We start from the raw sequence: 18,202 nt of genomic DNA, 5'->3' as shown, positions 1-18,202 counted from the left end.
AAAATTACAGCTTATTTCCTATACCTTGAGGCTAGATAAACGACTAATAGCTCCGAGCGGAAGATCTGCTCTGTAGACCGACGTTGTATTCCACCACATGGGCAATCCAACGAACAAAAACACGGACACAATAACCAACGCTGACACGGCGAGATTTGTTTTCAACAGCTCTTCATGCTTATCCACCATTTTTATACGGGTCATTTCATCTAGGCGTGGCTAATGTTACTCCTAATGAAATCAGGTGTGTTTGAATTTAATTAATTAATGAGTAAACCTTTTAGTAAAATACATTGTTAGTCCATAACTTCACTGCAAATTTAACAGTAGCAAACTAAAAAATTATACACACTGAGACCGTTGCATATCGCTAAGAAAGCTTAATTAATTAAGGATAACGCATGCAATAATTCAATCTCAGAATTGTATGTTCACGAGTGGTTTCTTGATGACGTAGCCACACACGTGCACATTGATAACTATAATTTTCGATCTCTATCTATGCATGCCGAATTCGTGAAATAACCGGAGTTCCAGTCGGCATCTAGAAAGTCCAAGTGAATGTAACACCAACACGAACATCACTGTGATGATCACAATCTAGTGTGCATGCATTGAACTTCCGGCTACGTATCTACAAGTGAATACGTAAACCAAGGTCTCTGTTTACGTCAAATGACACAATATCGAAGCAGTTACCTGCAATCTTGACCTTCACTAGCAGACGTCCGGTACAGGACGTATCAGACTACCAGTGATCACGTGATAATCTAGCAAGGCAGTCTAATATAGCTAGGTATGATCGAGGGCCGTCAAGAAGATGAGCAATGACAACTTCTTAGAAATAAGTCTGGATTGTGTTGTTCTGCAATTCTTCCTAATTCCAGGAAATGTTGCCGCCAACTCTGGACGAACCGGAAACTACAATGAAGTGCGTGGGTGTGCAAAGGGTTTCGTCACCGCGACATCACAGCCACCGAGGTCAAAATAGAAAAAAGTGGTCTGCAGGGTGTACCGCCTAGTTAGTTGGCAAACTACACTCCGTCGTCAAGTCATCAATTTAGTGCAAGGTGAACATGAACTTGTTGTGTGCCTGTCCGCTACTAGCAGCTCTTCTTCTCTTCGTTGATCTCACCTTGGCCAACAACTATGCCATTGTTTTGGACACGTCTGAAAACATGAAGGGGAATCGCCTGACGGCTGTTCGTCAGGTATCGTTGTTTCATTTTGGAAATACTCTAGACCCGGTCTAGCTATACCTAAATTAGTAACTATGTGTTTGCAGGCACTCAGGAGCTTCGTTTTGGATGCTACAGAAAACACAAGAATTGCCGTCATCGGTTTTGGAAACCATGCAAAGCGCTACAGCAAATCACTAGTACCACTTTCCTCACTAGAGAACAAGCAGCTTCTTCTGGATTCACTTCCTACACACAAGAACTTGAAGGGTTCAACATCCGTTCCTGTCATGGGAATCAAAAAAGCTCTTAAACTTTTAAGACAGGCTGCGGTGCCTGGCCAGAACATAGTGGTCATAACTGCCAGCAGTGAGACTGAAGGACCAGGACCTTACCTCAATCAAACTAAACTCATTGAAAAAGTTGACACAGCACAGGTTGTAGTCTATGGAATAGCAATCGGCAGTCAAGCAGTGGGAGATAGTTTCATGAAAATATGTCAGCGTGATAGAGGACCTGGAAAACTGTTCTATGAGTCAGAAATGGTTAGTCATGTTGCTTTTTTTGGAATTACAGTAGGTGTAACTTCTGTTGTCACTCGTTTAGCCTGGTCAGCCCTATAGAATTGTTGATGCTCTCATTAGAATTGCTCAAGACAGTGACAGCAACCGCTTGCAACATTTGTACACAGGCATGTTCAATCTGTCTCTAAATCAACAGTGGATTCAAGAAGTTACTATGGATTCCTCAGTTGGACACCACACAGTGTTCTATATCAGCTGGATGGGATCAATCTCTCCTGACCCCAGTGCTTTGGACTTCAAGCTTAGAGCTCCCAATAGAACAAAAGTAACTCGTGGATATTCTTGCTCCAAATTATTTCACATGTGCCAATACAACATTCCCAAGCATGCTGAGGTAGGTCACTTCTCCACAATTCAATGAAGAAACCATTTGATGTCTAATTACTCTCTAATTGATTTATAGTAATGAAGATGATTTATAACTGTTGCTGGAAGTAGCTGTATAGTAGTTGGATAATAGTATTTTAATAGTAATTAGGGTTCTTGGCTTCAAGTAAGTAACACATGTTTGTACTAGAATGGAACCTGGACTATGGAAGTGGTGAACAGGATGAGTGACACTGTAGTCTCTCTATCTGCTCTCGCATTATCTAGGTCGGTTGGTCAAAACCCAATCAAGATTTACACAAAGATTCTGACTAAACTTACACCATATTACATCTGGGCAGAAGTCAAGCAAGGAAACATACATGTGCAAGGAGCCAATGTTACTGCTCTAGTGACTAGACAAAACATGCCACCAGTTTCCATCCAACTACACGCATATGCAGGTAAACTAAATGTGTGGTCATTGATGCAACTATCAGATTAGGTATTGTTTGCCAATGCATCACTGAAATGTGCACTGGTAAGTAGCTGTCTAACAGACTTATACAGTGAAAGAAATGAGAGAAATGAAAAACACTACAAATTACCGTAAATGGCAAAATAGAACTGATGTCTTACATGTTTCATGGCCATGTTATTCATGAATAATCTACTCATCTAATCCTTTAAGTAAAGTAAACTAAACCTATCCTGCTCATAGTGATCTATGTCTTTATCAGGTGGCGACATTTCAAGGGGCAAGGGTGGCTATAGAGCTACTTTCAATGAGATTTCAGGTGATGGTTGGTATAATGTTTATGTCACAGCTACTGCAACAAAGAACCATCAATTGCCACATAAGCCTCAACAAACATATGCATCAACAAAAATATCTGAAGATCTACCACCTGAATTGTTAGAAGAAGAAGGACGTTCACTCATCGAACCACCAGCAGTAACTGCTTTTACTCGGATGCAAGCAGCAGGGGCATTTCCAGCAACAGGGTATGGAGATACAGCAATGCCACAGCCAGACAACATAAAACCAAACAATGTGGTTGATTTGAGAATTATCCAACCCTCACTGACATGCAGTAATGGTGCTGTTACGATGACATGGACAGCTCCCGGAGATGACCAAGAAAGTGGACGAGGTACAAAAATGGATTTCTTCAAACTTCATGTAACATATTGGTTATTCTGTTGTCTCCAGCTTCCCGTTACGATGTCAGGATAAGCACAGATCGATCTAGCTTCAGTAAGAACTTTACCATGCAAGTTGCAGTAAAGCCTGAAGATGTCCTGCCACAATCTCCCTCTTCTCTTGATAATCCACAACCAGCTGGAACACCTGAAAAACTCATCTTCAGGTGTAGTATTTGCACTCCAGGAATACTAGTCTTTTTCTCCCTGAAAACTGTTGATGAAAGTGACAACTGGTCTGATGCTGCATTTTATTCATTTGCAAGTAAGTGTTTACAAGGACATGAGATGAGATTAAAGCTTCATGTAATCCTGCTAATGTTATCCCTGTCAATCCAGAAGTGGCTGATGATGCAACAAATTGTCCAGAGTCAAGTCCACAAACACCACAAGCACCGACAGATGAAGAGGTGACAGATGAAGAGGTGACTACAGAACCCCCAGTGACTTCCCGTGTTGGACCTGAACCAGAACTCCCAATGACTTCCCGTGTTGAACTGGAATCAGAACCGCCAGTGACTTCCCTTGTTGGACCCGAATTTGTAGATGTGCCTGACATAATAAGACACGCCCAATTCACTCCAACTGTTTCCTCTTCAGCATCACCAGCACAGCCTGAGCACATCTCATCGAATGGCTCATTTAATCAGCCTTTATCTATGTGTAGATGTGTGAGGCTAAGAATCAAAGACCATGTCTGCCAGGACAGCATCAGTAAGTTTTATGGCTCAGTTTTCCAAACTAGATAACTCTAGTGTGGTTGTCTGTAGCATACAAGGGGAAGGTTATGGAAGTTGTTAACAGGACCGATGGGCAGGAAGAACTAACGCTCAGTGACGTTCGATCATATACAACATCAGTGCCAACGGGATTTAACCTTACAAACACAGTTACCCTTACTCGGCAATGCCCAAGATGCAAGCAATTGAAGAAGAACCGTTACTACATCTTTTCAGCTGTGCTAAACACCAGAGACGAAAAATTCTACATCAGAAACAGTGGCATGGTGCGACAGCTGAGTATGAAACCAGAAAGGGTGATTTCTACTCTTAAACGTATCTCCACTGCGTTGAACAAATGCCAATAACAGAACTAAGTACAGTACAGTACCGCACACACAATAATGGATAACATAGCGCGCGTTAGACTGTTCACAATGGCCGTGTATAACATAACCGGACATAATTTGAATTACAATTCGTTTGAATGCGCTAGTGGGACTTTGGTACATGACCGTCTACGTAAAAGTTACGCGTAGCTCGAGGAAGCCTCAATACCATACCATTCATCTCTCTAGTCAATACTATCTGACAACCAAGTCTCGAGTTGTCTTGCAGGAAAACCGCCAAATCAAGCATGTCATCTTCTTCTTCTAACGGTTCTGATAGTTTTCTATAGAAATCGCCCTCGACATACACGTGGCATGTTGAGCAAGCCAAAGATGCCTCACAAGCACCCTCCAACTCTATGCCATATCTGTGTGCCAAATACAGAACATTGTCACCAATCTTGCCTCTGATTTTATGTTCGTCATCATTACGATCAACAAATGTAAGGTTGACGACGTCATCTTCATTTTCAGGATCAGTCATTTCATATTCTCCGGGTAATATTCCTCTTCTACTCGATTGATGAAACCAACGGCAGACGTGAGGAGATCGTAACAGTCTCCTTATGCTGTTGAAAACTTCAGAAGATCGGCAGACAACTGACCAGTGAAAACCGACGATCAAACACGACTTTAGACGATGCATCGTAAGATATAGCGACGTCCCGGATATACTGCTGCATAATTTCAAGCTGCATGTGGGACAATTAGTTTGGGTATGTGGTACAGTAGACTCTCTAGATAGGTCAATTAACCACGAGAGAGCAAAAATTACATTCATTTTACCATTTGAATGTTGAACTAACAGGATTGTCTATCTACTTTCAGTTGTCAAACAACTAGTTAGCTAGACAACAATTAGCAGTTACTATTGATAATATAATATATAGTTTGCCAAAAATGGTGAAATTTATCAAATCATGATATCTTGCTATAAATATATTATACGGTTTTGAATTAGAGTTAGCTAAGTGTACAAAAGTAAACCAGACGCTAATAAAAGCAACTGAATCTATAAACTGAATATCAATTAAGATACCTTCATTAAGGACCCAAAAAAGCCAATAGTTTGTTTGCCAAATAGCAACAGCAATTTATCAATTTAAATACTCTGTCTAATAGCTTGTTAAATCCACTAGAGGTGGTGTTGCAGCACGCGTCCAAAACTGAGAACTAAGATAACCTTGTGGCTGAGAAATTCTTCCTGTTTTAACACAATCCTACAAATCATACAGTCACTACAGCTTCATAATGCAATTACAACGGTTGAACCTAAGTCCATATATGTCTACTTGCCTCCAAAAACTGTCTCAACCGTGTCAGTGGTCCCCGCTTGCTCTCAGGTGTCACCTTTTCAATCCTTATACAAACAGAAACAATGAAGTTCACTACAATAACTCAAAACCTGACTACCATGTCTTACTTCGGATAATACTCACTTGCAATTAAAGCAAGCAGTTTGCGAAATTGTTTGCCATAAGCTTCTAAAAGAGCATGACCAGCCACCTGCAATGACCAGTGGCAACAGACTCATAATCAATATACAGAATTGTACATCGTACTTGTTTGCCTACAAGACAGTCACACACATTTATCTGTCCCACTTGCAACAGTAACTACAGCACGAAAAAGCCATCCTCAAACTAATGTACAACACTGATATTGTGAGCGGTGTGGTTAATTAAGTTTCTGTCATAGTCAGGTTTGTGTATGCATACATTCAGTGACTCCCCAGTCCCCTTCTAATACCACGTTTACTCTAAAGACTTTAGAACCACGCCAAGTATAGTAGAAATTGTTCTACATGGTTTAAATGAGAGTCTAACAAGGCCTTCACAAATATTTATAGTATAATAAAGTAATGGTGATCCTAAACAAAATTTACCTGGTCTGGCTCGTTTCCTAAGTTGCTCGTGTATAAATATTTAATTCATGGATAAGTGATTTGCTTCTAACACCACATTAGCATCATTAGGAATGGGTCATTGGTCATGGTTGATGTATGTGGCAGACATCAGACAGATGTTGCATTATAGTTAGATCTGGTTGTTCCCACTCGATAACCCCACACACTCACTTTCTGAGGAAAGTACACAAAAACCAATTGAAATAAATCACTGTGTATTTGTTACTGATAATCCGACAATCTTACTAGTAGGACAGAAACTAGGGAACAAACATGGTCAGAATAACAAGGTCTGACACTAGCCAAGACCATTTGATAATTTGAAGCCTTCAAGTGTTGCAATATCTGAGTGTTAATTTCACTATCATATATGCTTCGAGATGCTGCAAAAGATATCTGGCCCTACCTATCAGCCCACAGACAACAACTACAAGTTATGTGTATTTACTGTATGCACAACCCTCTTCACACTTACATGAGTGACTTTGCTAATGAAACCCAAGCTGTCTACAAAGTGCAGACACATACATTCCATGGCAACTACCCTTGTTAGCATAATAAAGTCTGGTACACACAATACTGACATGATGTCAACATCAACATCAACATTGTGAACATGCCAAAGTCACCCATGTTGACATCTGCATCAGGATGCTAACATTAACCCTGGAATACAACTTGCTTCTATTCCAGCCTGGAATAGAACCAATGTCAACATCCTGATAACAGCATATGGTGACGTAACAACAGACATTAGCAGTGTTCACAACGTTGACATCAAAACAACATTGTCCTAGCTTTCAATATTGTCAACCAGCCTTACCTGAAAGCTATATATGAAGACAGAAGCTACTTATGTCATATGCAAACATACACAACAATAAAATATTGCCTGCCTGCCCGCCCACCACCAAACTTATCTAAATTTTAGTAAACCAAACACATCCATTTGACAATCTGTCAGCATGACTAATTCCAATTGCTTGCAATGAGTGTTAAAATCACATGCAAGAACTTGTCCCTGTCTACGGTAACTCTATATTGCACAAACAACTTCTGATCAATACATGCACTCTGCCTTCTAGCTGTGATCCCCTCACCCATCTTACTTGTTAGACATTGGTAAAAGAGAAAGCTGTGCATGTTGTAAATCCATGAGTTTGTTCATTTGTTAGTGACTAACTAACTATCTGCTTCTTTACTATCCAACTGTCTGTCCATCAGTTTGTCTCTTTATTCCTCACTAGCTTGCCAGCATACTAAAATAAATAACATCTTGTAAATGTGAGATGTAGCTAAAGCGCTGACTCGGCTACCCGGTTATATGAGAGCTTTTATGGTCAACTAATCTATTACAACTATCCTAGCAAACTGCACCAAAAACTCCTTAGTTGTCATTGCACAGATAATTCTGATAGTAAACCTACCTCAAGAAAATCAAAAAGAAGTGTAGCTGTCACATCTTGCCTTGGTGAAAGATTGACAAGCCGAGACAACCAAACCCACCCGTGTTCTACTCCATGAGGATGAGCACTCTAAAAACAAGAAAACACAAAGTACAATAAATTCAACAACCTACCTTCCATTACAAAATCCATATACCTGGCCACCACCGGGTGGAGTAGACTGTATGATTGCAGCATAAAACCGTAATATACCTGACATTCGTTTTAGGTACTGTTCTTCTTCTTCCACCTTCCCATCATCATCAACCAGATAGCCAAGCATCCTACGAAATAAAAATATGTAAACTGACACACTACTCAAACATAATGCTACATACTTCATGTAGTCACCTTCCAACTGATTTCTATTCCGTGGCATGTAAAATGGAATTATGTATGGACATGCAATATAAAAATGAGCCAAAAGTAGATGTCCTAGCTCTGGATACAATTTCCATACAGCTGTAGCAACAGCTGCCAATGGAAATGCTGACTCATGCTTGGCTGAAACTTGTTGTGCAGCTTTGTGCTAAAGATACAATGTCAAAAAACCATAGATGAGTAATGACTCACTAAAATGACAATTATTGTACATCACTATATAAAACAGCAAACTGTTTGTCAAATAGATAATTTAAATTCATAATCAAAAGATTCATTACTGTTGCAGTGTATTACTAGAATGCCTGTCTAGCCTTCCCCCAATTACCATCATAATCAGAGCACACAAATCCAACCACTACTAACTTTGCCCAGTAATTTGGTGCGTTGTATAAGTATACAAAATCACAATGTCTTACTACTAGTTTCTTGGCAAGATACTCTAAACAAAATGCTCTTCCCTGTGGATGCTGTGTTGCGTTGATTGGCATATCTGCAATTGTTACAGTCTTGCCACTAAGGAGATTTACAAGCCTTCCAACCTTGTCTCTCAAATGTGCTGCAGACTGTGATGAAATAGCATTGACAGGATGAGCAATAGCTTTCTGCAATTCCAATTTCAGTTTCTTTGTCTAAAGAAAGGTGTGTAAGTACTTCTTATCTCTACCTCATGCTGACTTACTGTCACTGTTGTGGGACTTGCAAGAGGTTCACATAACTTCAGCACATCATCTAGTTTCTTTTTCAATTGTTCATACAATGCATATGCTGATGGAGATGCACAGTTCACAAGTTGATCTACAATTGTGACAGAAAATTACAATCTCAACTACCTGTCTGCTACTACGCTATCAGTCCACACCACACGTCGATAGCCTGACTCCCCATCTACCTGAATGATATCTGCATGACTGGGTGTCTGTGTACCTGTCATGTTCCTACGTCTGTTTCTACTAAACAAATACTAAAACACACTACACAAAGTTACTATTCAATAACAAATAATAAACAAGCCAATAAATTCAAATTCAGTGTTATGTTGTGTTTGTTATTTACAGTCACACTTCAACTAAATCTGATCTTTTTTCAGAGAGCAACATGTGTCATCCTTATCTAAATGTTCACATAGCATGCTCATTAGAAAACCATTAACAACTTCCCAAACACTGGGTGGGTAAGATTCTATGAAAGAAAAAAATCATGAACAAAAACCCCTTGAACCAGCAATTAATAAAAATACTATAACAAGTGATTGCACCAACATTCAGACCCATTCCATAGAGTGCAAGGTTAATTAATGACAGATTATGGCACTAAGCCTGGAAGTCACTGCTGATCTGTTCATCTACACTGACCCGATTTATCATAAACATAAAGCTAACCAAATGGCAAATCAGCTGCCTTTCATTTTGATATCTATCCATCTGCTTGCCCATATGCTGTTGCATCCTTCTCAACTACTTATTCATTCATTTCACTTATCTGTCCGTCTGTTTCTTAAAGCAACAAATGTCTCCAAAGAGTGACGCTACATATATAAATTACCTGGTAGAGTGCATACAGATCGTGTTGAATCTCCAGACACCTGCAATATAATCATGTTCAATTGAGCAACTATACTAACTAACACAAAAGAGCTACCACAAGCTTCTTCTGATCTTCTTTGGCTTTCTTCTCCCTTTCTTGCTGTTCCTTATAACGTGCCTCGCTTGCTGCTTTTGCTTCCTCCTCCTTCTTTTTCGCCTCTGCTTCATTAAAAGCAAGTTCAGCTTGGTGAACTAAGTCTTGAATTCTCCGCAGTCCATGTCTTACACAACTTTCTAGTCTAACCATTTCCTCTATGTTCATGTCTGTTGGACCTTCCTTTTCTGATACATTTAGTAAATCTCCAGACTTCTCAACATTCTGCTCAAGTTCCTTAATTTCGCCCAATGTTGTGTCATGTGACAAATAACTCTTATACCGACACTGAGCCAACAAGCATTTAGATTGAGTCTCAACATCACAAATAGTGACTTGAATGGACTTTATCTTTTCCAACCGTTCTAACCGTTTCCTCAGCTCTTCAGCTCTAATAACATATTTCATATCTATTCTTAAAAGTTGTCATTCAACTACTTCATCTACGGTATCAGACAAAATATTAGTGGAGAATTTATTTTGGTGAATTGGCAGATTTTTCAGCGACCACTAACATAAAATCAGCCATTAATTTTGGCCACCAGGATATGTTGACATCATCACCCACGTGTATCAGCTTATCTAATGGCAAAGTGACGGTACATCACACGAATAAGGCCACAAGATGGTAGGTAATCCTTGCTTGCCCGACTGTTGTGCCTATGAATGAGTCCATAAGGCTATGGATAAAGCTGGACTGTCACGTTCACATGGATCACGTTCTTTGCACTGACACAGCAGTTCTTCACTACTATTCAGTAGCTGCAGACCAGTTAGTTAGGGGAATGTGAGCCACGAACACAGCTATCAGTCACAAACTCCTCCATGACCACTTATGGTAAGACGTATATCAGTTATCAAACAATGATGTCCATCACCAAAATAAAATCTGCCAATATTCTTTGTCCGTCAATTTCTTAGCAAACCGCCACATAAATTCCCGTCAATGTTTCATCTTATACGTATATATTAGTCATCATTACAATTCATCCATAAAACAACTGCTAGCAATACCTGCACCCTAAACATGACATTAAACATCTGATACTAGTCCAATACAACAAATATACCACACACCTGTACCTACAGTTGCATATTTTCACAATTCCGGAAGACTACAGTAAACGTATGCTTAGCAACAAGCCATTGGGAGTAGACTGCTTCAATATTATACAGAACATTCCTGTCTGCTTCATTGAGCTCTCCATAAATAACATGTTCAATGACATTCCATTTAACTATTAATTAAACTGATTTCATGAGAGCATCACTCTGCATACCAGAAAACTGAACAAACAGACTCAGCCATCTCTCTTGTTCCATCTCATAACCTCAACTAACCAAAACATGTGTAGGATATTATCTACAGCCTGAGGGTGCGTTTCAAGCTAAACTGGATTAAGGATTGACCTGTTTCCACCTGCACTCTATTTTCTAAACCTAAACCACTTTTCCTAAACCCGTTTTGTAGTAGTTTTAGCAAGTGGTTTAGGTTTAACTGTCAGATGATGGTAAGGTGCGTGCTTGAAGACGGTTGCTAACAATGCCATTGTAATGGTATTTACTGCTATACAAAATTGCCTCAAAAGAAGGAATCGCCATCAAATAAAGGAGAGAAAGCAGCAGCTACTGCATGTATCTAGATGCCAAATTTGGAGTCTCAGTGACATTCGACTATTGCTACAGAAGACCACAGTCTAGCACAGCAAGCGTCATTCCAGGAATACTGTGCCATTGCAAAACAGCCTTGTCCAGATACCTCTCTGCTCGACTCAAATCCCGGATACGTGAGTCCTTAGTGGAAACAGTCACCTTCTCGAACTGATCACTCGAGGCCCGGATATCCTAGCTAAGGGTATAGTAGTTGTCCAATGTGTGACCATACCTACGACCATATTTATACTTGATTAGTGCAGATGCCAATGAAGTTATTCCAACCCATAGACCAGAAGTGGTGTCATTACCAACCAATAGACAAATGTGATGTCATCATAAGGCTCCACCTCTCGTTGTTTGGCAGCTGTGATATGAGAATTCAGCAATCAGGCATCCGTCCTGTACATGGTGTTTGATTTAATTCATGAACTTGTTTAGGCTTAACGTTGAGCTAGTGGAAACACAGCCTCAGTTTGCACTTTACTTTGTTTAATGACTGTACCTATCACTTTCAGCATATCAGTCATAACTGCAAATTGATTGATCACTCACTCTTTCACATCTGATTCAAATTTGTGAATGATTCAAAATAAAAATTAAGAGCATGACACAAGACACACAACAAGCAACACATACACATAAATGAGTGGAAAATAACGATAGGACATAGCACAATGTCCCACCAAATGTGTTGTTTGTCCGGCCAAATACTGCACCAGTGTTGGGACGTGTTTGGACAAAACATCCACCTGTACGCATATATGATAGTGTAAACCTTGTCCCTTAGCACGTGACGGCCTTTCCAACAGTGTTACTGTTAATTTCATAAACTTAGGTTACTTTATCCAGAGAAAACCTCGACTGCCTTTAACACCATTTCTCCCTTGGAAGTTGGTTGTAAAAATTACATGCAAGAATGGCTGCAGTAGGGGAGGCAGTTAATTAGTTCATGTAACACCATACAAGAATGTCCTAGATAAGCTCAGTCAGTCAGAGCCAAAATAATTCCCTATTTTCCACAACGAATGACACAAATAGACACAGTGGAAATATTTGAGTTTTCGAAAAAACCACTTCAAGCAATATGCTTGACAACTCTTAGGCTAGCAGGAAACCACAAACTTCGCAATTTGTCTCCCCAAACTGGTTCCTGTCTCTTTGTGCATCAGGGTACACCACCAGTTTGCCAAAAAGAAAAGATGATGTCATTAACACCCTCAGCATGTGTCAATTACAATTCACTTCCACTAGACTTCTGCCTATCAATGATGACATACATGTAAGTTTGCAGAACATTACTCTTAGCTACAAACCACATCCACAGGACATGACACAAGGAAAATCACATGCACGCACACGCTTCTTCTTTTTCGTTACTCAACAGATAAGCTCACAACTTCCGTTCAGCAGTTGCACACACACACACACACACACACACACACACACACACACACACACACACACACACACACACACACACACACACACACACACACACACACACACACACACACACACACACACACACACACACACACACACACACACACACACACACACACACACACACACACACACACACACACACACACACACACACACACACACACACACACACACACACACACACACACACACACACACACACACACACACACACACACACACACACACACACACACACACACACACACACACACACACACACACACACACACACACACACACACACACACACACACACACACACACACACACACACACACACACACACACACACACACACACACACACACACACACACACACACACACACACACACACACACACACACACACACACACACACACACACACACACACACACACACACACACACACACACACACACACACACACACACACACACACACACACACACACACACACACACACACACACACACACACACACACACACACACACACACACACACACACACACACACACACACACACACACACACACACACACACACACACACACACACACACACACACACACACACACACACACACACACACACACACACACACACACACACACACACACACACACACACACACACACACACACACACACACACACACACACACACACACACACACACACACACACACACACACACACACACACACACACACACACACACACACACACACACACACACACACACACACACACACACACACACACACACACACACACACACACACACACACACACACACACACACACACACACACACACACACACACACACACACACACACACACACACACACACACACACACACACACACACACACACACACACACACACACACACACACACACACACACACACACACACACACACACACACACACACACACACACACACACACACACACACACACACACACACACACACACACACACACACACACACACACACACACACACACACACACACACACACACACACACACACACACACACACACACACACACACACACACACACACACACACACACACACACACACACACACACACACACACACACACACACACACACACACACACACACACACACACACACACACACACACACACACACACACACACACACACACACACACACACACACACACACACACACACACACACACACACACACACACACACACACACACACACACACACACACACACACACACACACACACACACACACACACACACACACACACACACACACACACACACACACACACACACACACACACACACACACACACACACACACACACACACACACACACACACACACACACACACACACACACACACACACACACACACACACACACACACACACACACACACACACACACACACACACACACACACACACACACACACACACACACACACACACACACACACACACACACACACACACACACACACACACACACACACACACACACACACACACACACACACACACACACACACACACACACACACACACACACACACACACACACACACACACACACACACACACACACACACACACACACACACACACACACACACACACACACACACACACACACACACACACACACACACACACACACACACACACACACACACACACACACACACACACACACACACACACACACACACACACACACACACACACACACACACACACACACACACACACACACACACACACACACACAATATGTATGCAATTCTGTGAACTGTCATATCCCTTTTGCCCCGGAAAAGACCAAAATAATGATGCTACACTGTGCATACCTTATTCGTTCTTCCTCTGTAATTTGTTGTCTCTTTGCCTCCCCCACCTTCATGATCTCATCAATCTCCTACAAATTTAAAACATAAATCATTAAACCAAGCAAGCAGCAAGTTAAACATCACAATGATGACCTGCCAACGTCGTTGCATTGTCTCTTCACTTTTCGTTCTTTGTTGTTGATTACTAATGGCACTACACAAAATAATTGAGTATCCAATCAAATCCAAAAACAGAATGATTTACTCTTGATCAACAATTCTTGTAACGTTAGCACAACGTTCTTCCTCTTTTTCCTCCATCTTAGCAACAGCATCTATCAGTCTGTTTTCAGCCCATTCCTGAATGTGCTTGTACTCCCCATTTAGATATTGCTGCCGTCTGATCACCCTTTTCTAAAAAAGATAAAAGATGATGACTGATGATGACTGGTTTAACATACCAAATCAATCAACTACTAACTGTCATCTGCTGCACAATGTAGAGTGTCTGATTGCAAGTTAAGATATGAATAGTCAGTCAATTAAAACTATAGTACAATATACCCACACCACTAAGTCTAGCCTAACTTAACTTAACCTAACCTTAAGACTATGAATACAATAGTGTAGCTGTTGTCAATGAAACTACAGTACCAGCTACTATATAGTAGTAAAGTTGCTTTTAATCAAAGGTGTATCGATAGTGTGTTGGCTACTTGTTTTACAGACAGTTGGTCTAAATACGGTACTAAAGCACAATGCCAAACCAAGCACACTTTACAAAAACACTTGTAAAGATGCTCAAACTTGCTTATGATACATGCTGCAGTCTGATGACAAAGTTGCCCTCTACTTAAGCTCGAGTGTCCAGCCGGTCATCTCCCCCTCCTGCGGCAGAGAAAGACCGGCTGGAGACATTCGCCACTCAAACAAACCACCGACTCTCTATCCTCCAATCAGAGTGCCGTTCAATGTTTGTGCATCCTCGATAGGGATGCACGTCTCTATTGGCTCTTTGCTGATGTAATTTCGCTCTGACGCAAGTACGTGTACTCTCGATACGTGCCATCCAAGTCTACAAACAACAGGTCGACTCTCTCCAGCTCTTCTCGTTGTCTGTCTCTCGTTCTAAGAGCGCTAGACTCAAAGTTTACCACAGAAGCCAACCAAAGGTCGACCACAATGTACGCAAATCATAGCTCTGCACGTTGCCCCGCCTTGAGTGCAAATACCATGCTTTATAGATGGTCTACTCGTTCAATGCATGCAACGTACAACACCCTAAGCTACTAAAAGTTGTTTTGCATGCGCTGTCTATTCCTCCAAGTACGAAACGGAAGACAAAAGAGAAGACGACATGCAGGTGTAGCTCACATGCTAACGAAATGTGATAGCAGATGGTAAAAGCAATTGACTACTTAGTTACAAAGCCATTAGTAGAGAGCCAATAGCGACGGGCATTGCTATCAGCAGTTATCGTGAATACACGTGCATGCACAAACACTAACCAAACGTGTAAAATTCTGATTGGAGGATAGAGAGGCAGCGGTTTCCTTTGAGTGGCGAATGTCTCCAGCCGGTCTTTCTCCGCCGGGGGGGGGGGGGGGAGATGACCGGCTGGACACTCAAGCCTACCCTCTACTACACTATCAGAAACTGTCTCCAACAGCCATAATAACTAGACACTTTGCCACCAATAGACTATTGTCTGAATATCAAAATAAACAAGATTCTCTTGCCCTTCCACTAACCAGCCCATATAGTGCTCAGCCACCAACAGACTACACTAGTCGAAACAACCATGAGGGCTACATCACTCACTAAGAACTAAAACATTCTGTCATATTACAAATTCTAGTAAAGTAGTCCTGACAAGCTTGTGAAGATAAATGACCACACTATCATGTGAGATACTGCCATGCCGCTGCTTAGCCTCATACCCAACCCTCTTCTCGTGCTGTCACGCCTGGTTCCTGTACAAGCATAAGCAAAAATACCATATAAGATGAAACATTGGTGGAAATTTATTTTGGCAGTTTGCCAAAAAATTGAGGTAAAAGCATATTGGCGGATTTTCTTATGGCAGTTGGACACCATTGGTAGATAATTGATACACATACAATATTCTCCACTCAGAAGTTAAGTGGCTGCATCATGGAGGAGTTTGCGACTACGGAATTAACTCGCATTATTTCACCTCTTCATCATAGCTTCACGGCCTAATTCTCATGTCCAAACTCCCTGCTAGAAAGGGTAGGCACAACAAACAACAAGCAGCAAGGGTTTTAACATCTTGTGGTCTCATCCGCGTGATGTACAGTGTATTACCACATGGCCATGATGCCTGATCCACGACGGTGATGATGACAAACTATGGCAGATTATATATTTATATTGATGATAGCTAAAAATCTGCCAATCCGCCAAAATAAATTCCCGCCAATATTTCATCTTATAAGGTAGTACAGGAATAATATAGGCCAAAGCAAGACGAAATGTATAGGTTAATTAGTCCCCCACTGTCAATAATAACATAAGTGGCCCCGCTATAAATCAGCCCATTCAACCAAGAACCTAGAGATCAACATTGAACAGGAGAACAATTTGAGCTGAAGAGAATCATTTGTTCTGTAATAATCAAAACGACAATACAATATCACTCTAACCTGCAGCGTCTCTTCATCTCTTCTCTCTTGTGCCAAGCATTCCTTCAACACAACTCCTTCGCAATATGACAATCTCGACATTCCAACATCTACCCAGGCAGACAGCGACTCTCCACTAGACAAGACGAACAACACACCTCACTACTCTCTACCAAAACAGCCGTCCCAACCGTCGTTCTAGTACTTACTTACCCCTGCGGTGCAGACGTTGACTTCATCGATTGCGACGTATTTCGAGAGATTGTAGATTCGGGTTGTACTATTCGTTCAGTTATGTCCATACTCCTTTGCTGCATACGCAAAGCAAGCGTCGTACGTAAAGGGGGAGAAGATGTACATTGTTGCAGAGTTCTCTACAGTGCAAAAAGACGATAAACTTCATTAATGGTGCTATTGTTGCCAACAGTTTCACCATTGTGCTCTCTGCCGATGTGTTCCATAGGTTGTCGTAAAGCAGTCTCCCTTTATTCGAGGTTTTCAAGCTTTGTAAAACACTTGGAGTGGTCATTGCTTGTCCACATACGGGAAGTGAAACTGTGTCATCACGAAAAGACCCGGATAACCAATCATCCTAGACACTGACAGGGTTCAGTCACTGTACTCTTTGGTTTTCAGTTTCGTTCTGTGGCCAAACATTGCCCAGGCTTTTTTTGTTCTTCCTCAAATGGAGTTTGTTAACATAAACTTCATTCATGATCATTTTTAGTTGTATACATTAGCTAGATTCTGTATTGACTGCTTGTTGTGTAGTAGA

General features: G+C 41.3%; 3 protein-coding genes across 4 annotated transcripts; 1 reads left to right on the top strand and 2 right to left on the bottom strand.

Annotated features, from left to right (window-relative positions):
* Positions 1 to 947: 947 nt before the first annotated feature.
* Positions 948 to 4,468, top strand: LOC134193667 (calcium-activated chloride channel regulator 4-like). Its single transcript, XM_062662510.1, has 8 exons — positions 948 to 1,211; positions 1,286 to 1,723; positions 1,785 to 2,096; positions 2,280 to 2,532; positions 2,809 to 3,222; positions 3,282 to 3,536; positions 3,611 to 3,985; positions 4,042 to 4,468. The coding sequence occupies exons 1-8, from the start codon at positions 1,077 to 1,079 to the stop codon at positions 4,356 to 4,358; spliced, it is 2,499 nt and encodes an 832-aa protein (XP_062518494.1). The 5' UTR covers positions 948 to 1,076; the 3' UTR covers positions 4,359 to 4,468.
* Positions 4,420 to 5,226, bottom strand: LOC134193691 (adrenodoxin-like protein 1, mitochondrial). Its single transcript, XM_062662532.1, has one exon. The coding sequence runs from the start codon at positions 5,158 to 5,160 to the stop codon at positions 4,483 to 4,485; it is 678 nt and encodes a 225-aa protein (XP_062518516.1). The 5' UTR covers positions 5,161 to 5,226; the 3' UTR covers positions 4,420 to 4,482.
* A 77-nt stretch (positions 5,227 to 5,303) lies between these two features.
* On the bottom strand, positions 5,304 to 18,057 carry LOC134193677 (mRNA export factor GLE1-like). Of its 2 annotated transcripts, none has more exons than XM_062662519.1 (16): positions 17,861 to 18,044; positions 17,641 to 17,801; positions 17,449 to 17,563; positions 15,048 to 15,196; positions 14,936 to 14,996; positions 14,804 to 14,871; positions 9,753 to 10,182; positions 9,657 to 9,696; positions 8,794 to 8,909; positions 8,531 to 8,743; positions 8,069 to 8,259; positions 7,888 to 8,014; positions 7,713 to 7,820; positions 5,803 to 5,885; positions 5,676 to 5,739; positions 5,304 to 5,599 (listed from the first exon to the last, which is right to left on the bottom strand). In XM_062662519.1, exons 1-16 carry the CDS (start codon positions 17,954 to 17,956, stop codon positions 5,495 to 5,497), a joined length of 2,127 nt encoding a protein of 708 aa, XP_062518503.1. In that variant the 5' UTR covers positions 17,957 to 18,044; the 3' UTR covers positions 5,304 to 5,494. The 2 variants fall into 2 exon arrangements, 1 of the variants encoding a protein (XP_062518503.1); XR_009972099.1 differs by having other exon boundaries at positions 5,521 to 5,599; positions 5,803 to 5,949; positions 17,861 to 18,057.
* Between the last annotated feature and the right edge of the window lie 145 nt (positions 18,058 to 18,202).

This window comes from Corticium candelabrum, chromosome 1 (assembly GCF_963422355.1).
Source record: "Corticium candelabrum chromosome 1, ooCorCand1.1, whole genome shotgun sequence".
Classification (NCBI taxonomy): domain Eukaryota; kingdom Metazoa; phylum Porifera; class Homoscleromorpha; order Homosclerophorida; family Plakinidae; genus Corticium; species Corticium candelabrum.
This window is presented reverse-complemented; position numbering and strand designations above follow the sequence as displayed.

Excerpts from the sequence above, each read along its gene's own strand:
- LOC134193691 (XM_062662532.1), bottom strand. The coding sequence starts at position 5,160 with ATGAATGTAATTTTTGCTCTCTCGTGGTTAATTGACCTATCTAGAGAG.
- LOC134193677 (XM_062662519.1), bottom strand. The coding sequence starts at position 17,956 with ATGACCACTCCAAGTGTTTTACAAAGCTTGAAAACCTCGAATAAAGGG. Across the intron at positions 17,564-17,640 it reads TCAACGTCTGCACCGCAGGG|TGGAGAGTCGCTGTCTGCCT; the intron begins GTAAGTAAGTAC and ends CGTCTTGTCTAG. Across the intron at positions 8,744-8,793 it reads CAAGTCCCACAACAGTGACA|ACAAAGAAACTGAAATTGGA; the intron begins GTAAGTCAGCAT and ends ACCTTTCTTTAG.
- LOC134193667 (XM_062662510.1), top strand. The coding sequence starts at position 1,077 with ATGAACTTGTTGTGTGCCTGTCCGCTACTAGCAGCTCTTCTTCTCTTC. Across the intron at positions 3,223-3,281 it reads TGACCAAGAAAGTGGACGAG|CTTCCCGTTACGATGTCAGG; the intron begins GTACAAAAATGG and ends TGTTGTCTCCAG. Across the intron at positions 3,986-4,041 it reads TGTCTGCCAGGACAGCATCA|CATACAAGGGGAAGGTTATG; the intron begins GTAAGTTTTATG and ends GGTTGTCTGTAG.